Source organism: Phacochoerus africanus, chromosome 2, assembly GCF_016906955.1.
Source record: "Phacochoerus africanus isolate WHEZ1 chromosome 2, ROS_Pafr_v1, whole genome shotgun sequence".
In the NCBI taxonomy this organism is placed as follows: domain Eukaryota; kingdom Metazoa; phylum Chordata; class Mammalia; order Artiodactyla; family Suidae; genus Phacochoerus; species Phacochoerus africanus.
The window spans coordinates 37052906-37075230 of record NC_062545.1 but is presented as its reverse complement, the minus strand read 5'-3'; the positions used below and the strand labels follow the sequence as shown (position 1 = coordinate 37075230).

General features: G+C 39.5%; 1 protein-coding gene across 13 annotated transcripts in view; it reads left to right on the top strand.

Annotated features, from left to right (window-relative positions):
• The window catches only part of NCOA7 (nuclear receptor coactivator 7), a 151814-nt gene that overhangs the window by 83989 nt on the left and 45500 nt on the right, over window positions 1–22325 (top strand). For 12 of the 13 annotated variants that reach the window (XR_007132025.1, XM_047759289.1, XM_047759223.1 and 9 more), the window contains 7 exons: window positions 5198–5277; window positions 8752–8859; window positions 11252–11365; window positions 11921–12046; window positions 13772–13956; window positions 17866–18911; window positions 20250–20418. Coding sequence is in view for 12 of the 13 variants with exons in the window: in XM_047759289.1 (XP_047615245.1) it covers window positions 5198–5277; window positions 8752–8859; window positions 11252–11365; window positions 11921–12046; window positions 13772–13956; window positions 17866–18911; window positions 20250–20418 (1828 nt within the window). In the remaining variant the exon portion in view is untranslated. The remainder of the gene's footprint in view (window positions 1–5197; window positions 5278–8751; window positions 8860–11251; window positions 11366–11920; window positions 12047–13771; window positions 13957–17865; window positions 18912–20249; window positions 20419–22325) is intronic. The other variant, XM_047759297.1, reaches the window with a different exon arrangement.

Genomic DNA, 22325 nt, shown 5'->3' with positions numbered 1-22325 from the left:
TTAGTTATTTCACCATAATATTTTAATTGCTGTGGCTTTATAATCATGTGTTTTAGCATCAATACAGTATACCTATCCTCATCCCTCATTTCTCTTTCAAAAATAATTTTGGAGAGTCTTATGTATTTAATGCTTCTGGGTAAACCTGGTTTTCAACTTGACATGTTTCCCCTCTCCAAAATGTTTTTTATCTTGTGACCTAGATTGCATTAAATTTAAAAATTAATTTGAAGAGAAAGTGAAATATTCACAGGAATGAGATTTCCTATTTAGGAATATTGTGTATATATCACCATTTAGTCAAGCTTCCATCTGTAGACTTCAGAGAACCTTTACAAATTCCTTTATGTATCTCTTGCCATTATCTCGCTGTATTCACTCCTAGGTATTTTCTAGTTTGATACCATTGTGCCTGGGACTTTTCCAAATACATTTCTATCATATGTATAAAAGACAAATCTGGCCACCTTACTGAACCGCTTTATGATTTCTGAAGGTTTTTATGATGTTTGCTCTATAGGTAGATAATTCATCTGCTAATAATTAGATTTTCATTTCTTTCTTTCCAGTAGTCAAAACTCTTTTATGTGTTGCTTTTTTGACTAGAGATTCCAGAACAAAGTTGAGTATAAACTTGATGGTAGGAATTCCTGCATTTATTTTGGTTAGTGTTTTACTTTTTATATTTCTGTTACAAGAATTCACCTCCATTTACTCAGGTATACTTTTGGAGCATTTAGAAGTGTGCTTATAGTGCTTATAATTTCTAGAGGCCATCAGGGAACAAGTGGGTGCCTGGTGTCCTTTCTGCACACGTGTTGCCTTACAGAAAGAAAAGATGGCCTCCTGAAAATGGCAGGGGTCCCCTCTTCCTCTTCCGGGTTTCCAGGCTGTCTCCTTATGTTTGAAGTGTTTCTGCTTTCATCTCCACTACAGAGTTTATTTTTATGACCTTAAATACTTGTGGTTTAGCCTTGCATCACATTAGGTTAGTCTCTTTGTTGTAGTTTAGTGGAATGGGAGATATTATGCCCAGAAGCCTTAAAAGCTTCTCTGGAAGTGCTCTCAGGCACTTGTCTTCACAGAACAACAGGAATAAAAAGAATGGGTGGAGCCAGTGCTTGTGGGTCTCTCTTCCACTGCACACCCTGCAATCCTTCTTCTCTAAGGCTGGGGTGGGGGCCTCACTAGTGCTTTAGTTCAGGCTGCGTTTAGATGATGAACGAGCCCCTGCAGTCCTGGAAGTGATATCATGAACTCATTCAGTTTTTGCTCTTATGAGGAAATTTCTTTTGATATACACTCTTTAGGAACCCACTGCTTGTTCAGAAGCATATTTCTAATGAATATCAAAGAGTAACAACATTTTTCATCATGTAAGGACATTCATTCTTATTCTTAGTTTTCTAACAGTTGGATTTTTTAAAATTTTGTTCTTTGTAAAAATATAATGTCTGTGAGTCTGTTCCTTCCTTTCTTCCTCTGGTTGTCAAGGGGGGAGGGGAAGGGAGTGGGATGGACTGGGAGTTTGGGGTTAGTAGATGCAAACTATTATATTTAGAATGGATATGCAATGAGATCCTAATGTATGCAGGGAACTATATCCAATCTCTTGGGATAGAACATGATGGAAGATAATATGAGAAAAAGAATGTGTGCCTGCGTGTGTGTGTGTGTGTGTGTGACATAATATATGTCATAATTCACTCCTATGTTCTGGAATGATACCTTTTTGCTTAGGGTGTAATTCTTCCAACACCCTACCCTATTCTAATTGCTGCTTACTTATGTTGACTGCGTTATTATTAATAGCATTTATTAAATACTTAACTTGTGCCAGGCTCTGAGATAAAAACACCATCTATTATCTCATTTAATCTCTCAAACAACTTTGTGAGATCTTCATTTTAGAGATAAGGAAATGGAGACATAAATATATCAAGTGACATGTTTAATATTGCACAGCTATGAGGGTTGATATCGCACAGCTATGAGCTTCACTTACCAAGACAATAGCTGGCCATCTTTTTTTTTTTTTTTTTGGCCGTCTTTAAGACTTGCTGCAAAAAAAAATATTTGAGAAGCAGTGCAAAACCTGATCTTATGCTATAATGATATAAAGACAGTTCAGTCAAGTCCTTAGCATGTGCCAGTTCTCTGCTTTCTATATTCCATCAACTGTAAGACAGTGTTCAGTTTATGGCTGATTGGTTCAGATGGTTTTCTGGTGTGATGATCTATCAGTGAAACGTTGTTGCCTGCAATCCAACATGTTGGGCTCCTTGATCTGTATTGGAAAGCTCATGCATGCATATATAATGGGTATCACGTGAAGGCACAAGACGTTCAAAGATGGGTACGTTGTGGTCCTTTCCTCGAGTATTTCAAAATCTTAGACCCTGGAGGAAAGGTTTTTGGCTTTTTTTTTCTTTTTGTAATATTACCCTGTTTGCCATTTTTCTGACCCACCCACCTGTACCAAAGGAAAGTAATTTACTTTTCATAGTATTTCAGGTGTACATAGTTAAGACTTTACCCTGAAAAGTTCAGCCAGCACCTGTTTTTCCTTGGCAGCTGAACAATACGGGAACGCTCATGATTTGGTGGCAGTACCCCCAGTGGGGCCAGAGAGAATTAGGCACAGCAGATGGAAGGGCAGGGACCAGAGCTGCCTGGGTGGGAAGCAGCCACTTAGACTCTAGAAATAGGAAGCACCTACAGAAGAATACAAAGACTGTGCTGAAAACATGCAGACCTAAAGGGACAGCTGTTTATGGTGACACGGAGAAGGGCAGTCATGTGGGACAGAGTGTGGAGCTGAGATATTAAAAGGAGGGAACACCAGGTAGGTCTCGAGAGTTCTAAACCACTACGATTGGGCTTTTCAGAAGGCTGTGGGGAAGCTCCTAATCTGCAGAGGCTGGAGATCTAAAACGCAGTGTGGTCCTTCCTAAGGTGATTTAGGTGTGCTCCCCTGAAAAAAGGGAGGTCACTTTTTACGGGCCAGAGGGATTTTCACAGTGTCTCTGGTTAAATCACCAGAAAAGGACTCTAATAGCAGCATTTATTATTTTTTCTTGGTTCTTAATGTTAAAATAGCATAAAGGAAATACTTAATTCACATGGCATTCATCTGCTTTTAAATATTTTCTGTGTTACTTTCCAGTTCTCACGCAGTTCACCAATGTTTGTTGTGTAGATGATATTGTTGGTCCGTGTGGGGGGGCGGGGAGATTATAGGACCTTAGACTTAGAGGGATGTGTTAATCACACGTCAGAGCTCATGGCTTGTCATCACTGGTCAGACCTGGACCCCTTGCTGCTGATTCCTGAGTTCCTGTTTATCCTCATTCTGCACCCACATTTCTCTGTCTGCTCCACTCCATTCTAGTGTGTTCAGTGTGCATAGTCTTTTACTTGAATGTGGCCTTGAAGAGAGTTTGTATTTTTGCGTGCACCTTTTTTAAATGTACATAATGTTATCGTTCTGCACATCCCATTCTTTCTCTCTCGATATAAACGTTGCAGTGTGTACTCCAGCTTGTTGTATCTAATTACTGCCTAGAATCCCAGAGCATGTTTGGCTCACCCTCCTGCTTCCCACCGCCGCAGGTAAGGCTGCTGTGTACACCCTCAAACAGGTCACTTTATGATGTCTCCCAGGGGAGCATGGATGTCTATGAGCTGGTTTGCTGAGTCAGATGGGCTATGTACACTTACTCTGATGGAATGAATGTCTGTATCAGTGTACATTCCTAGGAGCAGTTCACATCTTTGTCAACACTAGAATCATCCAGCTTCCTGATTTTTGTCATGCTAATAGATGTAACACGATACACTGTCTTAATTTGCATTTTTCTGATATCGTGCAAGTAAGAGCATCTTTTCATCGTGAATTAGGTTTTGTATTTTTTGTCACTTAAATTGGTATCCATTTGAACTATGTCTCTCTAGTTTTCGATGTCTGGGTTGATTATATTAAAATGTGTTTAATCATAACAATTAGGTTGAATCATGTGCAGCTGCCAAACTATTAGGTTGACCGTTTTTTTTTTTGTTTTTTTTTTTTTGGTCTGGGGGGGCGTTTTGGTCCTTTTTAGGGCCACACCCATAGCATATGGAAGGTCCCAGGCTAGGGGTCGAATTGGAGCTGCAGCTGCCGACCTATGCCACAGCCACAACAACACGGGATCTGAGTCATGCCTATGACCTGTACCACAACTCACAGCAATGCCAGATCCTTACCTCACTGAGGGAGGCCAGGGATTGAACCTGCATCCTCATGGATGCTACTCATGTTCACTACTGCTGAGCCATAACAGGAACTCCAGGTTGGCCATTTTGACCTTTAAAAACCACAAAATCTATGGTCCTACTTAATATGTTGTTGGACGTATAGGTTTTTCCATGTTTCCATTATTAAAAATAATATTGCAGTAAACACATGCTGTGCATAGCATTTTTCTTTTGAATTTTTCTTTAGGATAGATAAGGGAAAGATTACTGAGTCAAAAGATAAACGTTTTTATGGCATTTGTTACATATGGACAAACCACCTTCTTAAAGTGCTACAATGGTTTACATTATATATTGTTTATATTGTGACTGTACTAGTTTTACTTTAACTTCCTCATTATACTTCATCATTTAAACTAATCCTTTAATAACTATACAACAGAAACTCATTATTGTTTGTACTATTTGATTATGATGAACATTAATCATCTATTCAAGGACTCCTTGATGAACAATATATTTTTATGAGTATGATCTGTTTGTGCCTTTAGTCCATTTTTCCTTTAGTTTCTTTTTCTTTTTTTTTTTTTTTTGTCTTTTTGCTATTTCTTGGGCCGCTCCTATGGCATATGGAAGTTCCCAGGCTAGGGGTCTCATCGGAGCTGTAGCCACCAGCCTACACCAGAGCCACCCCAACAGAGGATCCAAGCCAAGTCTGTGACCTATACCACAGATCACGGCAACGCCGGATCCTTAACCCACTGAGCAAGGCCAGGGATCAAACCCGCAACCTCATCGTTCCTAGTCGGATTCCTTAACCGCTGAGCCACGATGGGAACTCCCCTTTAGATTCTTTTTTTCTCAAAATCAATTTCAAAGTGGGTTTTAATATATTTTATGTGACCCTACCCTCAATTCCTAAAAAATGAAATCATTTGCTTACATCCCTTTTGTTCTTCAGATGACAATCAAAACAAAACACACGATAAAAAAGAAAAGAAGATGGTGGTTCAGAAGCCCCATGGTACTATGGAGTACACTGTAAGTATAAATAGGTAATATGAAGATTTAATATCACTAGATTTACATAATGTTGCTTCCTGACACATCCTGCCCCCTTGCTGCCTTCCTCTTGTGTAGCCATTAAATAGCAAAGCTCCTTAAGACCCATTCTTTTTTATTTTTTTTAGGGCCACACCCATGGCACATGGAGGCTCCCAACCTAGGGGTTTAGTCAGAGCTGTAGCCACTGGCCTACATTATGCCACAGCCACAGCAATGCGGGATCCAAGCTGCGATTGTGACCTACACCGCAGCTCACAGCGATGCTGGATCCTTAACCCACTGAGCGAGGCCAAGGATCGAACCTGTGTCCTCATAGGTGCTAGTTGGTTCGTTAATCACTGAGCCACAATGGGAACTCCTCTTTAAGACCCATTCTAACTCATTTCTCTTCCTTCCTTATTTTTACCCTGGGCAAACTCATGTAAACCTGTTACTTGAATGACCTTTGATATGCCATTGATGGCCAATTTTAGGTCTCCATCCCAGATGTGCTTTCTGAGTTCCCAGACTATAGATTAAGTTGTCTGCTCAACATATCCACTTTGACCTCCAAGCTTCCTATTTTGTCAAAAAGCAGTGGCGCCATCATCCGTCCATTCCTACAAACCAGAACCTTATCCTTACCATCTTCTTCCTATCACCCTCCATGTGCATGCTTCCTTTCTGGGACCATCCGGCAAATTGAAGCCGGATCCCTTCATTTTACTCCCTCACTGACTCATCTTCCTTTACATAATTTATCTCAGTTTAACATTATTGACTCACTAGTATGGTTGTTACTTTAATGTCTATCTTGTGCCTTAATTTACATGCCTGTGAAGAGAAACTAGACCTCTTTTTGGTCACCATTCTATTGATGGTGCTTGCAGGATATAGGCCTCCATATGGTTGTATCAACACATGAGTAATACGATGTGTGTGTCCGCTACTGCTCCCTCCTCCTTGTGTGCCATGTACTCGCCTCTCTCCTTGCTCCCTGAGCTCTTGGAGGCCAGGAGCTGTGTCCTCATCCCAGGCCTGATACAGAGTGGGCATTTGGCTAGGGATCTGTTTTAATTCGCTTTGAACTAACATTGCCGGGGAGTGTTGTGACTTCTAGGGAAGAAATTAAATGCTGTTGCCATTGCCCTTGTATTTTCCTCATGTGTGTTTATTTTTTACTCATTGTTTGTGTGCCATGCCAGGGTCTGTATTACACAAACAGCAAGACTTGTCTTTCCCTGGCATTTCATCTGTAATGGTAAATCTTCTCCAAGTCTCTGTAGGGTCACATTGAAAAGCCCCTGCACTGGCATTTCATGCCTGGTGCTCTGAGAACATCCTTAGGCATCTTTCTGTAGTTGATAGGCTTGGTCCCCTCCAGAAAGGATTTGGGATGGTTATATATCTTACATTACCACTGTCTACAATATTTGTTGATTCTCCGTAACACCTAGCATGGTGCCTTACTTCATAGAAGATACTGAGGCGGTGCTGGATTATTTATCATTAATAACAGTATTACTTCTAAAGCCATGTATGTATCCAGCAGTGTGATTCACAAGCCCCTCCAAGGAAATGAGTAGTATTGTTTGCTAGGAGATGCTTCCCATGGCATAGACTAAGCAATGCTGTAAGAGTGAAATAATCAACCCCACATTAATTCATATAAGTAAGTGGTCGAATTAGTAATACAGATCTGCCCGCTGATTTATGTTATAGAAATTAGTTTTAGTTGGCAGGTTATTTTGTTTACTTATCATTGGAAATAAAAGATGATCCGTAAGTTCGTGTTTAGAGAATCATGACCAAAACCACTTACCAGATTGCTTGTGTTGCTCCACAGCTGTGGCTATTCAAGAATTTTGTTTATTTTCAAGTATTTAATGATACCAGTATTCCTCCCAGCATCTGTAATTTGGGTTTATATGTATATCTTATCCTGATTGTAATAATTCCTGATTGTTGAAAGTTTCTGTCCTTCCCTGAACCCCTTATACATAGTATCTTCAAGTTTTTGCATGAAAACACAAAGCAAATGTATTGATCATTTGCATGGAGTTAGTGCTCTAAAGTAGAAATTACAATTGCATGGTCCCTATTTGAATAAAGAAATCAAGGTACAGAAAAGTTAACCAAATGACCCAAGGGCACAAGCTGGCAAGGGGCAGATACAGACTTCAGATCCAACAGTTGGCTCTAGTCTGTATTATGAATCTATGTCTTTTACTGACTCTAAACCCTGGAATACCCCTGGATTTTAATATATTATGTAAATATGTAACATTTTGAATATACATATATATGTATATTTCAAACATTTTTTCCATTTTTAGTACAAGTGATTTTGTTCAGGGTAGAGGTAGGGGCATATTTTAAGTTTTCAATGATTTTAAAATTATATTAATTTACATCTTGTTCCAGAAATGCTTTGAGGTAATTTTAGTGCAATCTGTACCTAGGACCTTGGTTAGCCTGAGATAGTTCTTCCTGTTGGTGGGTTTTTAATCCTCAAGGGCAGTGAGTGGCAAGTATCTTTTCACCTGTCCACAACTTTCTGAAGCCACCACCAATCTCCACCCATAAGTCAAGCCTCCTCTGGTAAAGCCAGTTCTTCTTATAGGGACAGCCACTAGTGTTGACTCAGGGCTATAATTGGGAACTTCTCTGTGACATTCTGCAGAGTGAGTTCCTACTAACAAGTCCCATCCAGGGACCCTGGATAGGGAGTCTGTCCTGGGCAGTTGACCTGACCAGAGGCAGCAGACTTCTTTTTGGGTGGAGCTTTTTCTCTGTGAAGTTTCACATCTTCTTCCTGCCCTCTTTATTCCTATTCCCCCTCTATTAGAGAAGGAAAGAAGCATCCACTTGAGACAGATGTCACAAGTTTTAGAGGTAACATTAATTTGGCTGACCAGGGGAAACTCATTTTAAAGTCGGTGAATAATTTCTAGTAGCTAAGCTGAAGTTCTTGGATGATTTCCCTGCCTTTCACTGCATTCATTTCTATTCATTTATCAAATATTTAAGTGCCTTCTGTGAGTTAGGGGAAAAGGGCCACTAACAGGCTACAATCCAGGAGCCTAAAGTGCAGTGAAGAGACAGGTGAATAGACAGAAAAATGCAAAGAGGGAGAGAGCAGTCCCATTTCCCCTATTAGCAGTACTGTGTGTATGTTCTGTTTCTTCTTAGTTTTGTATTATACCTCATGAACCCTCTCTCTACTCCATACCCCCAAATTGTACCAGAGTAAGCTTAGAAATCTATTAGACAGTGAAATCTGAAGATAAGGGAGTCCAGAAATGAATAATATTCAAGACTTTTTATTAAGAATTGAACGTCTGTTCACTTTTTTCATAATACCTTTGGATGTATGTTTGCATATCACAAATGATTACTGTTGACTATTGAAAGGAAGATTTTGTTTGTTTTTGCTCTGTGTTTTGAATCTTGTTTGTTTGATTATTCTAGGCTGAAATCCAGGACACCCTAAACTCTATAGCACTGAAATTTAACATCACTCCCAATAAACTAGTGGAGCTGAATAAGCTTTTCACACATACTATTGTTCCAGGCCAGGTAATGATTTTCTTGTTGACCTTTACTCTAGAAATTGTGCATTTATTTTTATTGCCATTTTTAATGACTTACTCTTAGTGTCACAGGATTATCATCAATGATACTGTGTGTTGTTTTAGTCTTTCATTTAGATCCAAGACTTCTGAACACATCCTGGTACTTATGAACTGATCAGAGATGAATGATTTGCAAATAATTAAACCAGTTTATTTAACTATTTATGTTATAGATGCTTCCATCCAGAAAAGCTAAATTAATATAACTTTCTCCTTGTAGCATTTCATACAGATATTCTTAGAATGTCGAATCGAGAATGACAAGTTTCAGTTTAATCCAGTTTGCCCCAGAGCCTCATTTCCTTTGACCTGGGCACGTCACTTCCTTTTTTGACCTCCATTTCCTTAGCTCTGAAATGAGGGGCTGCGCTGCTTTATCTCAGATGTCCCTTCTAGCCTTTACTGTGCTGTCTTACCCTCATAGAACTAAGCAGTTATGTGCTGTTGATTGTCCCAGGAGCTGGCTATACTCACAGTTTTGCTGGCACAGATCAGGAATTGAGAAGAGTGATCCAGGAACACTTCCATGTTAAGGCAGAACATATTCTGGTTGAGCTTCCCAGTGTTCTGCTGTCACTTCCATCCATGGCGCAATGAACTGTTTAAGCGTTCATGTTGATTTGACATAGAGAATATAAAACAATGAAACCTCAACCTATGTTGCCCAACGCTTGTCAAAAGCTCAGGTACGAAAAATATTAATGGAGGATGAAGAAATGATATCTATTCATCCCTCTAGTCTAGATACATGCAATAAATAAGAGAGCTGTATACCAAGACCATGTTATTTTAGCCTTCTGTAAACTGATTTTATGGAACTCTAAACTTTTTTTTTTTTTGCCCAGACCAGGGCATGTAGGAGTTCCCTGGGCCAGGAGTTGAACCCAGGCCACAGAAGTGATAATGCTGGATCCTTAACCCACTGAGTCACCAGGGAACTCCTAATCCTTTTTTTTTTTTTTAATTGAAGTACAGTTGATTTACAGTGTTGTTGATTTTTACTATACATAAAAGGATTCAGTTATACATATATTCTTTTTCAAAATATTCTTTTCTGGAGTTCTCATTGTGGCTCAGCAATAACAAACTGGTCTAGTATCCTTTGATCCCTGGCCTTGCTCAGTGGGTTAACGATCCGGCATTGCCGTGAGCTATGGTGTAGGTTGCAGATGCTGCTCCAATCTGATGTTGCTGTGGCTGTGCCATAAGCTGGCAGCTGTAGCTCCAATTCGACCCCTAGCCTGAGAACCTCTATATGCCTCAGGTATGGCCCTAAAAAGAGAGAAAAAAAATCTTTTCCATTATAGTTTATTATAGGATATTGAATATAGATCCCTTTGCTATACAGTAGGAACTCTAAACTGTTGACATTTGCCACTGACCCATTTCGAAGATGTTGTGAAGAACAGTCCTCCAAAACCGTCAGTTTGTCATCAGGGACAAATGGTTCAGTATGAGACACTTTTCTATGAGATTTCATGGGAGAATACTTGTACTTCTGAGAAACTTTTTATTTTAGGGACATTGAATTCTGCTAACTTAGGATATCTGTTTCTTCTCATTGGTTATTTGGAAACTTAGAGCCAGTTTTCATGGTAATTTTGGAGAACGTGTTTTCAGTATAATCGGTCCTCATTTTATTTCTCTTTGATGTTGATTTTTCCATCTTTATCTTAATGCATTTTATTTGTTTTTTATTTATTTTTTGCTTTTTTAGGGCCATACCTGTGGCATATGGAGATTCCCAGGCTAGGGGTCTAATCGGAGCTGTAGCTGCCGGCCTATGCCACAGGCACAGGAATGCCAGATCTGAGCCACGTTTGCAACCTACACCCCAGCTTACAGCAACGCTGGATCCTTAACTCACTGAGCAAGACCATGGATTGAACCTGCATCCTCATGGATACTCATTGGGTTTGTTAACCACTAAGCTATGAGGGAAACTCCAGGTGTTATTTTTGGAAGCATGCCGGTGCTAATCTTGCTCTGTTCCTTTGTGCTATTAGTGCCTTCCCTGAAAGGCTCTTCCCTTCCTATCCAAATCCTACATACTGTTCAAAGTTTCCCATGGACCCACGTGCTTCATTTGACCTATTCAGAATACCTGCCCATCTTTCTCGCCCCTTCTGTGAGCTCCTGCATTGTGTTCAGCACACATTCATATTGCTGAGTATTGTTTCATGGATTGCTCTGTGAGACCCCAGGTTGCTCAGGAGTTCTGTGAAAGCCAACTAGGTCTTAGTCATTGCACCAAGAATGATGCTGTGTGCTATAAAAACTGCCTCGTGGTTTGCCCGATTCTTGGGACTCATCTAGCTTTTCTTTCCCATTCTCAGGTTCTTTTTGTGCCAGATGCCAACTTTCCTTCCAGTACCTTAAGGTTATCATCATCCAGTCCTGGTGCTACTGTCTCTCCATCATCATCAGATGCAGAATATGATAAACTGCCTGTATGTATGTCAGTCGTGCACTCAAGCTCATATTTATCAACCATAGCTTTTGAGTAATAGAATGCTACATGTTATTTTTCATGGGTTCATTTGAAACTCTCCCCACCCCCACAAGAGGTGGGGTTAAGTAGTTTGTCATTAGTTGAGAGAAGAAACCTGTTCACATTTAAGGTCCCAAAGACAGAAATGCATTCCTTGTTTACATAGAAGTATGATGTTAAACTCTCATTGAGAGCGATAGTTTATTTGTTCTACTTTTACTCCTTTTTCCAAAGAATTTAAACCATGAGTCAAATATAAATTATTTCATGTTAGGTATTTTCTAAAGATATTTGATGAGGTATGGGGTCATGCATAAGTACTTTTGTAAAATCTTAGTTTGACTTGGGTATCTGTGATATTTTTGAAGGAGGAAAGATGTTTGCCTTTTTATGTTCAACTTAAATAGAAATAGGTTACTTACAGGGAACTCAGATGACTTGATTCATATGATTAGATAAGTAATCTTTTGAAAAAGTGCTTCTATTTGATTTTGGAAATTTTTGCTTTCTGAAGGATGCTGACTTAGCAAGAAAGGCCTTAAAACCCATCGAGAGAGTCTTATCATCTACTTCTGAAGAAGATGAACCAGGCGTGGTAAAATTTTTAAAAATGAACTGTCGATACTTCACCGATGGAAAGGTATATGGCTATGAAATTTGTTTCCTTTTCTTGAAATCTATGAAAAATCTAATTAGGTTCCAAATTACTGAAGACAGGCTACATGAAAATATCTTACCCAAATTTTCAGCTTAAGAGTTCTCAGCTGTCCCCTCTTGGATCCCTGGCATTTTACTTACCAAGGGAAGGATCATTGAGTGGAAATGCGATTCTTTGTGACCTTGGATTTGTCACTTCTATTTTGGTTCTTAGCCTGTAAATTGTTAGGGAGATAGTGTAGAATATGTTTCATAGTAAATGCTAGAGTCAGACTCGCCGAATTTAAACTCCAGCTCTGTCATCACTAGTTCTGAGACCATGGGCAAAGCATTTAAATTTCCTAAGCTTCCGTTTCTCTCAGCTATAAAATAGGAACAATAATAAAATTTAACTAATTAGTGTGTTATAATTAAAAGCTAATTCATGTAAAGAATTTAACACCTAAACTGGAAAATGGTTAAGTTCTCAACCCATTTGTTGTTAGAGAAGCTGGTATGATAAATGTTATGTCATGTTTTCAGTTTTTTGGTTGTTGGTGTTTTGTACATAGAACAAATGTAACTTTTAGTGAGCCTCTGAAGAAGGAGTAATGATATAAAGTGAATTCCTATGCTCATGGTAGAGGCATCATTGCCAGGTTCAAATGGTAGGAAAATACATTATTGATATGCACTTAAAACTTTTGCAGTGAAGAATTAAGTAATGTCTGGAATGCAACACTTTTTTTTGCGAAGATGATCACTAAACTCATTAAGAGCATCAAAATAAATTATTTACCTAAAGTGGGGGGTCATTTGTATCCTGCCATCCCTGGTAGATAACATCTGTGTGGCCAGCAAGGTCTACCATGTAAACTGACCAAGTTGCAGGCTTTGTTTGGGTTTCCACCAAGCTACTGTTTGCTTTCGGTTTCCATAGTTCAGATATATTCACTTTTGTCCGCAAAGATCTCATATTCTGATTTGTGTTGAATTTTGCTGAATGTGCCCTTTGTAAGCATTTTAGAGTGAACTATCATGAGTGTTCTTTGGCCCCGTGGCTCTGAACCAGCTGCTTCCAGAGCACACCACCACGCACTTGTTGGACATGTGGTGAATGCGTGCTGAGAGAACTGTAGAGTACCCAGTTCTCAGGCAGGAGAGCACCTGGGACAGCCCTTTGTTCTTACAGACAGGGAATTGGGGAATCTGAGATGTTCCTGGGAAGCCCAAGATCCCACCCAAGTTGTACCATTGCAGCAGGCACAGCGAGGCAATCTGTTGGTCTGCCTCAGCACACACCTTTGCATTTCTTCAGCCTGTTTTTCCAGTCCTTGTAGAGAGAGTGCAGTTGTCCTGTAGGATACCGTGGTTCACATAGTCAATGTAGTGGCAACTCGAGTTCATTAAAACTGCTGTGGGGAGTTCCCATTGTGTCTCAGTGGTAACGACCCTGACTAGGATCCATGAGGATGTGGGTTCGATCCCTGGCTCTGTTCAGTGTGTTAGGGATCTGGCGTTGCTGTGAGATGCTATATAGCTCGAAGACACAGCTCGGATCTGGCGTTGCTGTGGCTATGGTGTAGGGCAGCAGCTGCAGCTCTGATTCGACCCCAGCCGGGGAACTTACATATGCCATGGGTGGGGCCCTAAAAAGGCAAAAAGAAAAGCAAAGCTTCTGTGGTGGTGGCGTCTCGCCTGTTCAACTCTGTCCTGTCTTTTTCCTCAGGGTGTGGTTGGAGGCGTCATGATCGTCACTCCTAACAACATCATGTTTGACCCTCACAAGTCTGATCCCCTGGTCATTGAAAATGGGTGCGAGGAGTACGGCCTCATTTGCCCCATGGAGGAGGTCGTTTCCATCGCCCTGTACAATGACATCTCGCACATGAAGATCAAAGATGCCTTGCCATCGTAAGAGACATTCCTTTGTTTACCGGGAAAAAGAAGTGGGGTGGTGGTGGTGTTGGGAGAATTAAATGCAGTTCAAAAATGATAGGAGGGCCTTGATAGGAGTGAGAGATCGTGTAGTGATGAATTTGAAGCTAGAAGGTTTGTGCCCTAAAGTTTAAAAAATAGGAAGGTGAGAGGAAATGGAAATGATAAAGTCAATAATAAGGAAGAATGGAACATACAAGGATGAAAGGAGAAAATCGAAAAGCCAGCACGTTAAAATGGTTTATTTTTTATTTGGTTAAATTGGTAAGCAGCGTTCCCTTCTTCCACATTCAGATTCTAGGCCAGACCATCTTCCCAGCTGAGAGTGGTTGGTGCAGAGATACTGCCCTATAGCCAGACTGCCTTAAGTGGTGTGAAAAGGGAGTATTACTAGTTTGTTTTTGTCTCTGAAGTGTAGATGGATAGATATTGCTTTAGTTCTGAGTACTTTTACCTTATATAACTGATTTTTTGTTTGTCTGTTTTAAAAAAAATGAAGCTTCCTTTGAAAAGGAGTTAAAGCCCAGGGAATTGATTCACTTACAGGGATACTGTGATTCTGTCATTTGTCCATGTGTTTTCTTCTGTATACTATATATGCTAGCAGTCAAAAGCTCTAAAAACTCTCAGTGATGGGAGGCAGAGGCAAAGCAGTGGGTCCAGCAGTACAAAGGGCCATTGGACCTGTGAAGAGAAGGGAAAGAAACTAGGAAAATAACCCAAAGTCCCTAGGAATTTATGCCAGCAAGTTCCCCTGGACTTCTGTAATCCTTCACATCTGGTCCACTGAGTCCTTACACAATGTCAAGCCACTGAAGCAACCATCAGAACATGGACACCAAGGTGGTTTCTAAGCTCTGGCTGAAGTGTCTAAGCCAGAGGTTTAGGAGACAGTCCTGCATGATGATGAGGTCTGGAGCCACACTGCCTGAGTTTCTCTGGCTCTAGCATTTATGGCTCCATGAACTTTATGAGTGACTCAATCTCAAGCGTCAGTTTTCTCATCTGTAAAATGGATTTAACAGTATTTTTCAGCTTGCAGAACTGTTACAAGAACTAAAAGCATTGATATACCAAAAACTCTTAGACAATAGCCTGGGGCCTCATACGTATAGATGATTTCTTTGAACCTTCAATTCATATCCAAAACTCTCTGTTCATTATTCTGTGGGAATCTTTTATCCATGCAGATTGAGGCTTCTCATGCATCTTAGTGCATGCCTCTTGTGTGGCAAGGATATAAATGTGTGTGGGTCTACTGGGGATGACAGGTGGACAGAGTGGTAATTGAATGGCCCCAAAACACAGAAGTGCACCCCTAATTCCATGAAACCCATGTGAAGGAGTATCCAGCTGCTTTGGAATCCTTGATGATAAGAGAGTGAAAGAGGTGGTTTTGAAAGGAAGTATGAATATGGGGTTCTTTGTGACAAGAGGAAAGAAGATAAGAGTAAGTAGGTAAGGATACAGTTAAGTTCGGAAGTGGATGGCCAGGTAGATGGGCGCATTTCTTGCCCAGTGATGGCTTCTAATAGAATAATACTATTGCACACCTTTAGCTTAGGATGTTAACTATTCTTTTAATAATAGGGAAGGTATATCCTTACGGAAAGATTTCTCTCAATGTGAGATTGTGTTTAACAATCCAGGGTTAACGCTGGAGCTGATGGGAAAGAGAGGAGTTGAGAATTGGCTCCAGTTGTGTTGCTGTTATTTCAGAGTTATACAGTGGTTCCTGCTGTGGGATGCAGGTCTATAAAGATATTTTTGTCTAATGAACAATATGTGCACCAATGAGCAGAATAGAATGTGTTAGTGGAATCAGTGTGAAATGAACTTGGTATCGATTTCGGAAATCCATCAGCTATTTCCCAGTTTAAAGTAGTTTAAATTTCATTATTTGAAGTTGTGTGGTAAAACAAGTGCCAATTATCTAGCCGCCACATGCAAATAGTTTTTAAAGGTGTGCGTATGTGTAAAATCTCTCCATCCCCATTTTAAGGCTTTGTATATTTTGTGGAAGATGTTTTGTAACTTCACTTGCCACGGAAACTGGGAAGGCAACAACCGAGGGAGTGATTGGTCATCAGTAGATGCTTGACTGAGTCTAGAAAACATTAATGAACAGCAGATCCAGTTGACACCTGTATGTACTTTGCCCCAGCAGAGCTTGGCAGCTGCAATGCAGAAAAAACAGATGGCTAAATTAATCCTGGCTTGGATTAGGTAGAACAAGAAGGGAGGGGTAGACCAGAAGGTGATATAAGAGGGTGATTAGCATGCGGTCAAATGCATTCTTTGTGGGGATCAAGCTAGCTAGAGAGAGGAGAAAGGGGCTTGAGTTTTCACGGAAGACAGTCTTTTTAAATGATCTGCTAATTAAGTATGTGAAGAGCTGGGCTCCTTTGTTATAGGACTTTTTAAAGCCTTTAATATGCCCAGCTTAAATTTGGGGTCTGAAAATGGAAATTATACTACATTACACTAATTTATTTGAAGTATCTTTAATGTCTTGTGGGATGCTCATGTTGGGCAGAACATTTTTGTGTATGGAGGTTTTGTAGAACAGAGACCCTGTCACAATTATCTTTTAGCATGTGGCATTTAGGGACTCAATGAATGGTTATTGAATTGAAATGAATTATGAATTAAAGACGCTCCTTGAAGCATTTGTCAGATCCTAACAATTACACAGGCTTTTATTTTACATTGGTAAAAGCATGCACATTCCATGTAAGTGATTTTTTGAGTAACTTTGGGGAGACAGTCTTATAATTTGAGAAGTTCCTGGCAATTTGTTGCTTTATTGTCATGATTATATCAAAGCCAGAATAATAAAATGTTACCTGCGTATGATCTAGCCTTTCTAGAAAATTTATTTCTGAAATTTGAAAACGTTATTTTTGAAAAGGGTTTTTATATCTGTGTTTTAACCCAGTATCGCCACTGAGATGAGTGAAAATAACAGATTGCTCAAGATATATCCAATCACAGTTTAAAATGTTTCTTGACAATTTATTGTACACTTTGGAGAACATGTTTAATTAATACTTTTGTGTAATTCAAATCTGGGTAGTACAACATCTGTTACTAAGGAAAACAATTAACTGTGTCCCAGGGTAGTATGTTTTAGCTGATAAAACAGTTGCTCGTGGCTATAAAGTTAAAATGCTATTGTAATAAAATGAAAGAGTTAAGCTCTTACTTATATTAACTCACATAAATTTCATACTTGGTTTGCTTTTCTATAAATTTTTAAACTGTAAAATGGAGCAGGTGCTCGATATCACAAGAGTAGAGGAAACATCCTCTTGCATCTCCCTCAGGAACAGAAGGAGGATGTCTCTAATTGGAAGCATCAGATCCTAGACCATGAAACCCGGAATTAGGGTTCAGTGTTGGTCACTTTGTAGAACTACTCAGCCAGTGAGCCATTCAGAACTAATGTAGTTGGTTTGTATATTGTGCTCGTAAAAAGGAAAAGCCTTGACTGTTTAAGGAATTTGTCATACTCCTAAAACGTTCCCTCTCCTTTGTCCTTCATGAACGTCAGAGACATTATTTCATCATTAAAAATCTGGTGGGTGACATCTCCATGTTCATAAATGACCTCAAATGCCATTCATTTGCTTCTAATAGGACATGCCAACAACGCTCATGGTTCTTTGTTTCACCACTCTTTTTAGTTGATTTATTTTTCATTCTGAAGTCAGTTTCTTGATTTTATTTCCTTATTGCAAAGTCCTTTAAACATAAATTTTAAGTTGTGGTGTATTTACGTTTTGGTTTTTGGTTGGGTTTTGTTTGAGTTTTTGCTTTTCATCCATTTTGCTTTGGTTTTTGTTTTTAACATTCCATGTGCACCCACCATTTCTCCCCCCACAGTGACCTACCTCAGGATCTTTGTCCTCTGTACAGGCCTGGAGAATGGGAAGACCTGGCTTCGGAAAAGGATATCAACCCATTCAGTAAGTTCAAATCTCTCAACAAAGAAAAACGGCAGCAGGATGTAGAGAGAGCCATCACTTCAGATTCTAAATCAACAAGACCTTTAGAGAAGTCAACAGAATACACGCAATCGAGGCCCTCAGATATCTCTGGCTCAGGCAAGTTAAAGAAACTAGAGTCCTCTGCAGAGGCGACCACCAGATCTATCCCAGTGGCTAACGTCAGCACGGCATCTTCTGACACTCGGGCTGCATTTAAATCTATAGCCAAAGAAAATTCTCTTTTAGGGGAAGATGATGACTTTGTTGACTTAGAAGAACTTTCTTCTCAAACTGATAGTGGAATGGACAAAACAGACACTTCAAAGGAGTGCCTTTCTCTTGACCCAGAGGAGCTAAGGAAGACGAAACCACAAAAAATCAGTTCAACTATGGAAACACAGGTACAGTCAGCCCAGAACTTTTCAGGAACAGAGTGTGATGCTGAACTGAAGGGAGCCCTAGATTTAGAAACCTGTGAGAAGCAAGATATGATGCCAGAGGTAGACAAGCAGTCTGGTTCCCCAGAGAGCCAGGTGGAAAACACGCTGAACATACATGAAGATCTAGATAAAGTTAAACTTATCGAATATTACCTTAATAAGAACAAGGAAGGGACCCAGTTATCTGATAACTCGCAGAAGGACGAATTACATGATGACAGAAATATTGAGCCAGTGGGAATAGACATCACGCTCAGTAGTTCTCTTCCCCAAGAAGGTGATCCCCCAATTAAAGGCACTAAAGAGCCAGATAAAACCCAGGTGAAAGAAAGAGCATCTCTTCCATTGCAACTGGGCTCTGCTACAGAAGAAAACATGAATAAAGACTATCCAGACTCCTCTTTGGAATCGACTCTGGATAATAGCTGCCAAGGTGCACAAATGGATAATAAATCTGAAATTCAGTTATGGCTATTAAAGAGAATTCAGGTACCCATTGAAGGTAAGCCATTTTTAATTTTTTTTTTTTTAACAAAAATCAAAGATCTGTGTCAAGCAAGTTCTTTTTTCAACAGCATTTGCTCACTTCATTTTCTGTGTCACATTTTGGTAATTCTTACAATTACTTCAGACTTTTTCATTATTGTATTTGTTATGATGATCTTTATATATGTATATATATCATCAGTGATCTTCGTTACAACCACAGAAGGGAAGGCTTAGATTATAGCATTTTTTAACAATAAACGATTCTTTAAGGTATGTATTTTTTTATACACAATGCTATTGCACATTTAATAGACTAAAGTAGAGTATAAACATAACTTTTCCATGCACTGGGAAACCAGAAAAAAGGGTGTTAACTCATTTGATTGTGATATTTACCTTGTTGTAGTGGTCTGGAACCAAACCCACAATATCTCCAAAGTACGCCTATATAGCTGCCTTTTTAAAATCTGCATGTGCAGGAAGTTCCCTTGTGGTACAGCAGATTAAGGTCTGTGGTGTGGGTTCAATCCCTGGCCTGGAAACTTCCACGTGCTGTGAGTGTGGCCAAAAATAAAAAAAATAAATAAAATTTGCACATGCAGTAGCAGAAGTAGTACAAATTATTTGAGAACAGTGTTTTCAAATTAGAGGAGTTTGAACAGGTCCATTTACACACAGACTTTTTTTTTCAAGAAATATGAAACACAGTGCTATACTATCCATGGTTGGTTGAATCCATGGAGGGGGGATATGGAGGGCCGACTCTAAAGTTGAGTTATACATGGATTTTTAACCATGTGGGTTCAGCACCTTTAAACCCTTGCTGTTCAAGGGTTGCCTGTAATAGGGAAAAATTAGCAATATATGCTGTCTGTTTTGAACATTCAATCTCAAAAGTCATGTACCTTTTTAACTCTTTCAAGTCACTTCCATTTTCACTTTGAATTTCTAAATCTAAAGGAGTTTAAAAGCTTTTTGAAGCTATTTCAGTTCTAAACCGAATTGCATTATGGTGTGATTAGGTCCTCAGTACTGTTCATTCATATGTACCCTTTGGGTTAGGGTACACTCTTTGCTGTAGTGTTGGTTTTTATCCTTATTCCTAGTTTGTAGCATCTGGGTATGATGTAAACCAACCTGTAATATCCATAGCTTTTTCCTTTTGTGCTAAAAGTTTGAACAACTTAATTAGTCCTAATATGATGATGTTTGTGTTAAATGTTTTCACTTTTCACCTTTAAGAGAGGACTGGACACTATTCTATGTAAGCTGAAATGTTTTACTATCACCAATATTGTCAATAATGAGGAAGGGTTTTTTTTTTTTTTTTTTTTTTTGATGTGTGATTCAGATATACTTCCTTCAAAAGAAGAGAAAAGTAAGACTCCACCCATGTTTCTGTGCATTAAAGTAGGAAAACCAATGAGAAAGTCCTTTGCCACTCACACTGCAGCCATGGTCCAGCAGTATGGCAAACGAAGAAAGCAACCAGAATACTGGTTTGCTGTTCCTCGGGAGAGGTAGGTGTGGGCTAGAATGGGAAATCTGGTGGTCAGTTAAATTCTACTTGCCTCTTGATTTTTAATTTAATCTTGGAATACTTAATTTTATTCCTGAAATTTAATGCTTAAATTTCTCTTAATTGTACATTTTGGAATTTCTAGAAGGGTATTATTTCAGGAGCTTTCTGCTAAAGGGTAGCCTCAATATAGCAAATTTGGGGTCACTACAGGTACTGTGTGCTGAACCACTTTTAAAACTTTCTACCCAGTTGAATTTTAAATGAAGGAAGATTGGGATATTCGCAAGTGCTAGTCTGTTGGAAATAAAGGAGTGTGATGGAACAGATCCAAACCCCAAGTGCAGTAGAGAGGCATGGTTTTAAAATGCCCATTATTCTGGGGGGGAATAAAGATTGCTTTCTCTCTCTCTCTCTCTCTTTTTTGGCTTTTTAGGGCCGCACTGGAGGCATATGGAAATTCCCAGGCTAGGAGTCGAATCGTAGCTACAATTGCTGGCCTACACCACAGCCACAGCAATGAGGGATCCGAGCCACTTTGGTGACCTATACCACAGCTCACAGCAATGCCAGATCCCTAACCCACTGAGCGAGGCCAGAGATCGAGCCCTCATCTCATGGTTCCTAGTTGGATTCATTTCCCCTGTGCCATGATGGGAACTCCAAAGATTACTTTTTCTTTATGAAGAAAGTATCTGTGGCTTAGCAAGCAGCGTGAGAAACGTGACATCATGAGATCACCTGGGTGAGCTCAAGGGGCTAGGTACCTCTCAAGAGATTGGTATTTTCAAACTGACAAAGGAAGGCTTTTTTTTTTGGTGATGTGCCAGTCTAGGATAGCAGGAATAGTGGCATAGACAATCTTTAGCAGTACATCACTGAGGACATCTTTATGATATAAATATTTAGGAAACATTATTTTTAGAAAAAAAAAAGTTTTTCTTTTCAATGTGATAGAATAAAAGTATCTTTACAAAGGCCTTGCAATTAGTTTTCAAAGTTGTTAAACTCAGACATTTTTCCTTTTCCTGACTAGTCATCAAGTATCATCATCTGGGCAGACCTTTTGGCTAACATAGCTACCAAGAACAAATACACTCAGCTTCCTTCAGCATTAGTCTTTCATAGGGCAAAATTAAATTCCAGGCATAAGCACATGTTTAGGCTGATTAGCACTCAGAATGATAGTGCTCATCAAAAGTTGCCTGATTTTAATAAGTCATAGTTTAATGTGAAAAGAGTGAAAAGGGTTTTAATTAATGCGTTTGCTAATATCTTTTCTGTCTTAGACACAAACCTATGTTAACATAGATGTTAAAAGTAATTTGTTTTGAATTTATAAAATATACTTCTCTCCCTATGCTTGCAAACTCAATACTATCTCATTGAAACTTTAAACTATCCCATTGAAACATTAAACTATGTAGAGAGGAGTTCCCGTCGTGGCTCAGTGGTTAACGAATCCGACTAGGAACCATGAGGTTGCGGGTTCGGTCCCTGCCCTTGTTCAGTGGGTTAACGATCCGGCATTGCCGTGAGCTGTGGTATAGGTTGCAGATGCGGCTCTGATCCCGAGTTGCTGTGGCTCTGGCGTAGGCCTGTGGCTACAGCTCCGATTAGACCCCTAGCCTGGGAGCCTCCATGTGCCACGGAAGCGGCCCAAAGAAATAGCAAAAAAAAGACCAAAAAAAATAAATAAATAAAAAATAAACTATGTAGAGATAGAAAATGCGTGTCTTTCACATTGCTTCTGTTTAAAATACTTTTAAATAATAAACTTCTGAAGCCCTGTTAAAATCAGAGTTGTAGAAACAGATTTCATAGATCAACAATACCTTAGCGTTTAGGCCAATTCCTGATTTTATAGATAGGGAAAACAAAGCACTGAAACTTTCAGCCACATTTAGG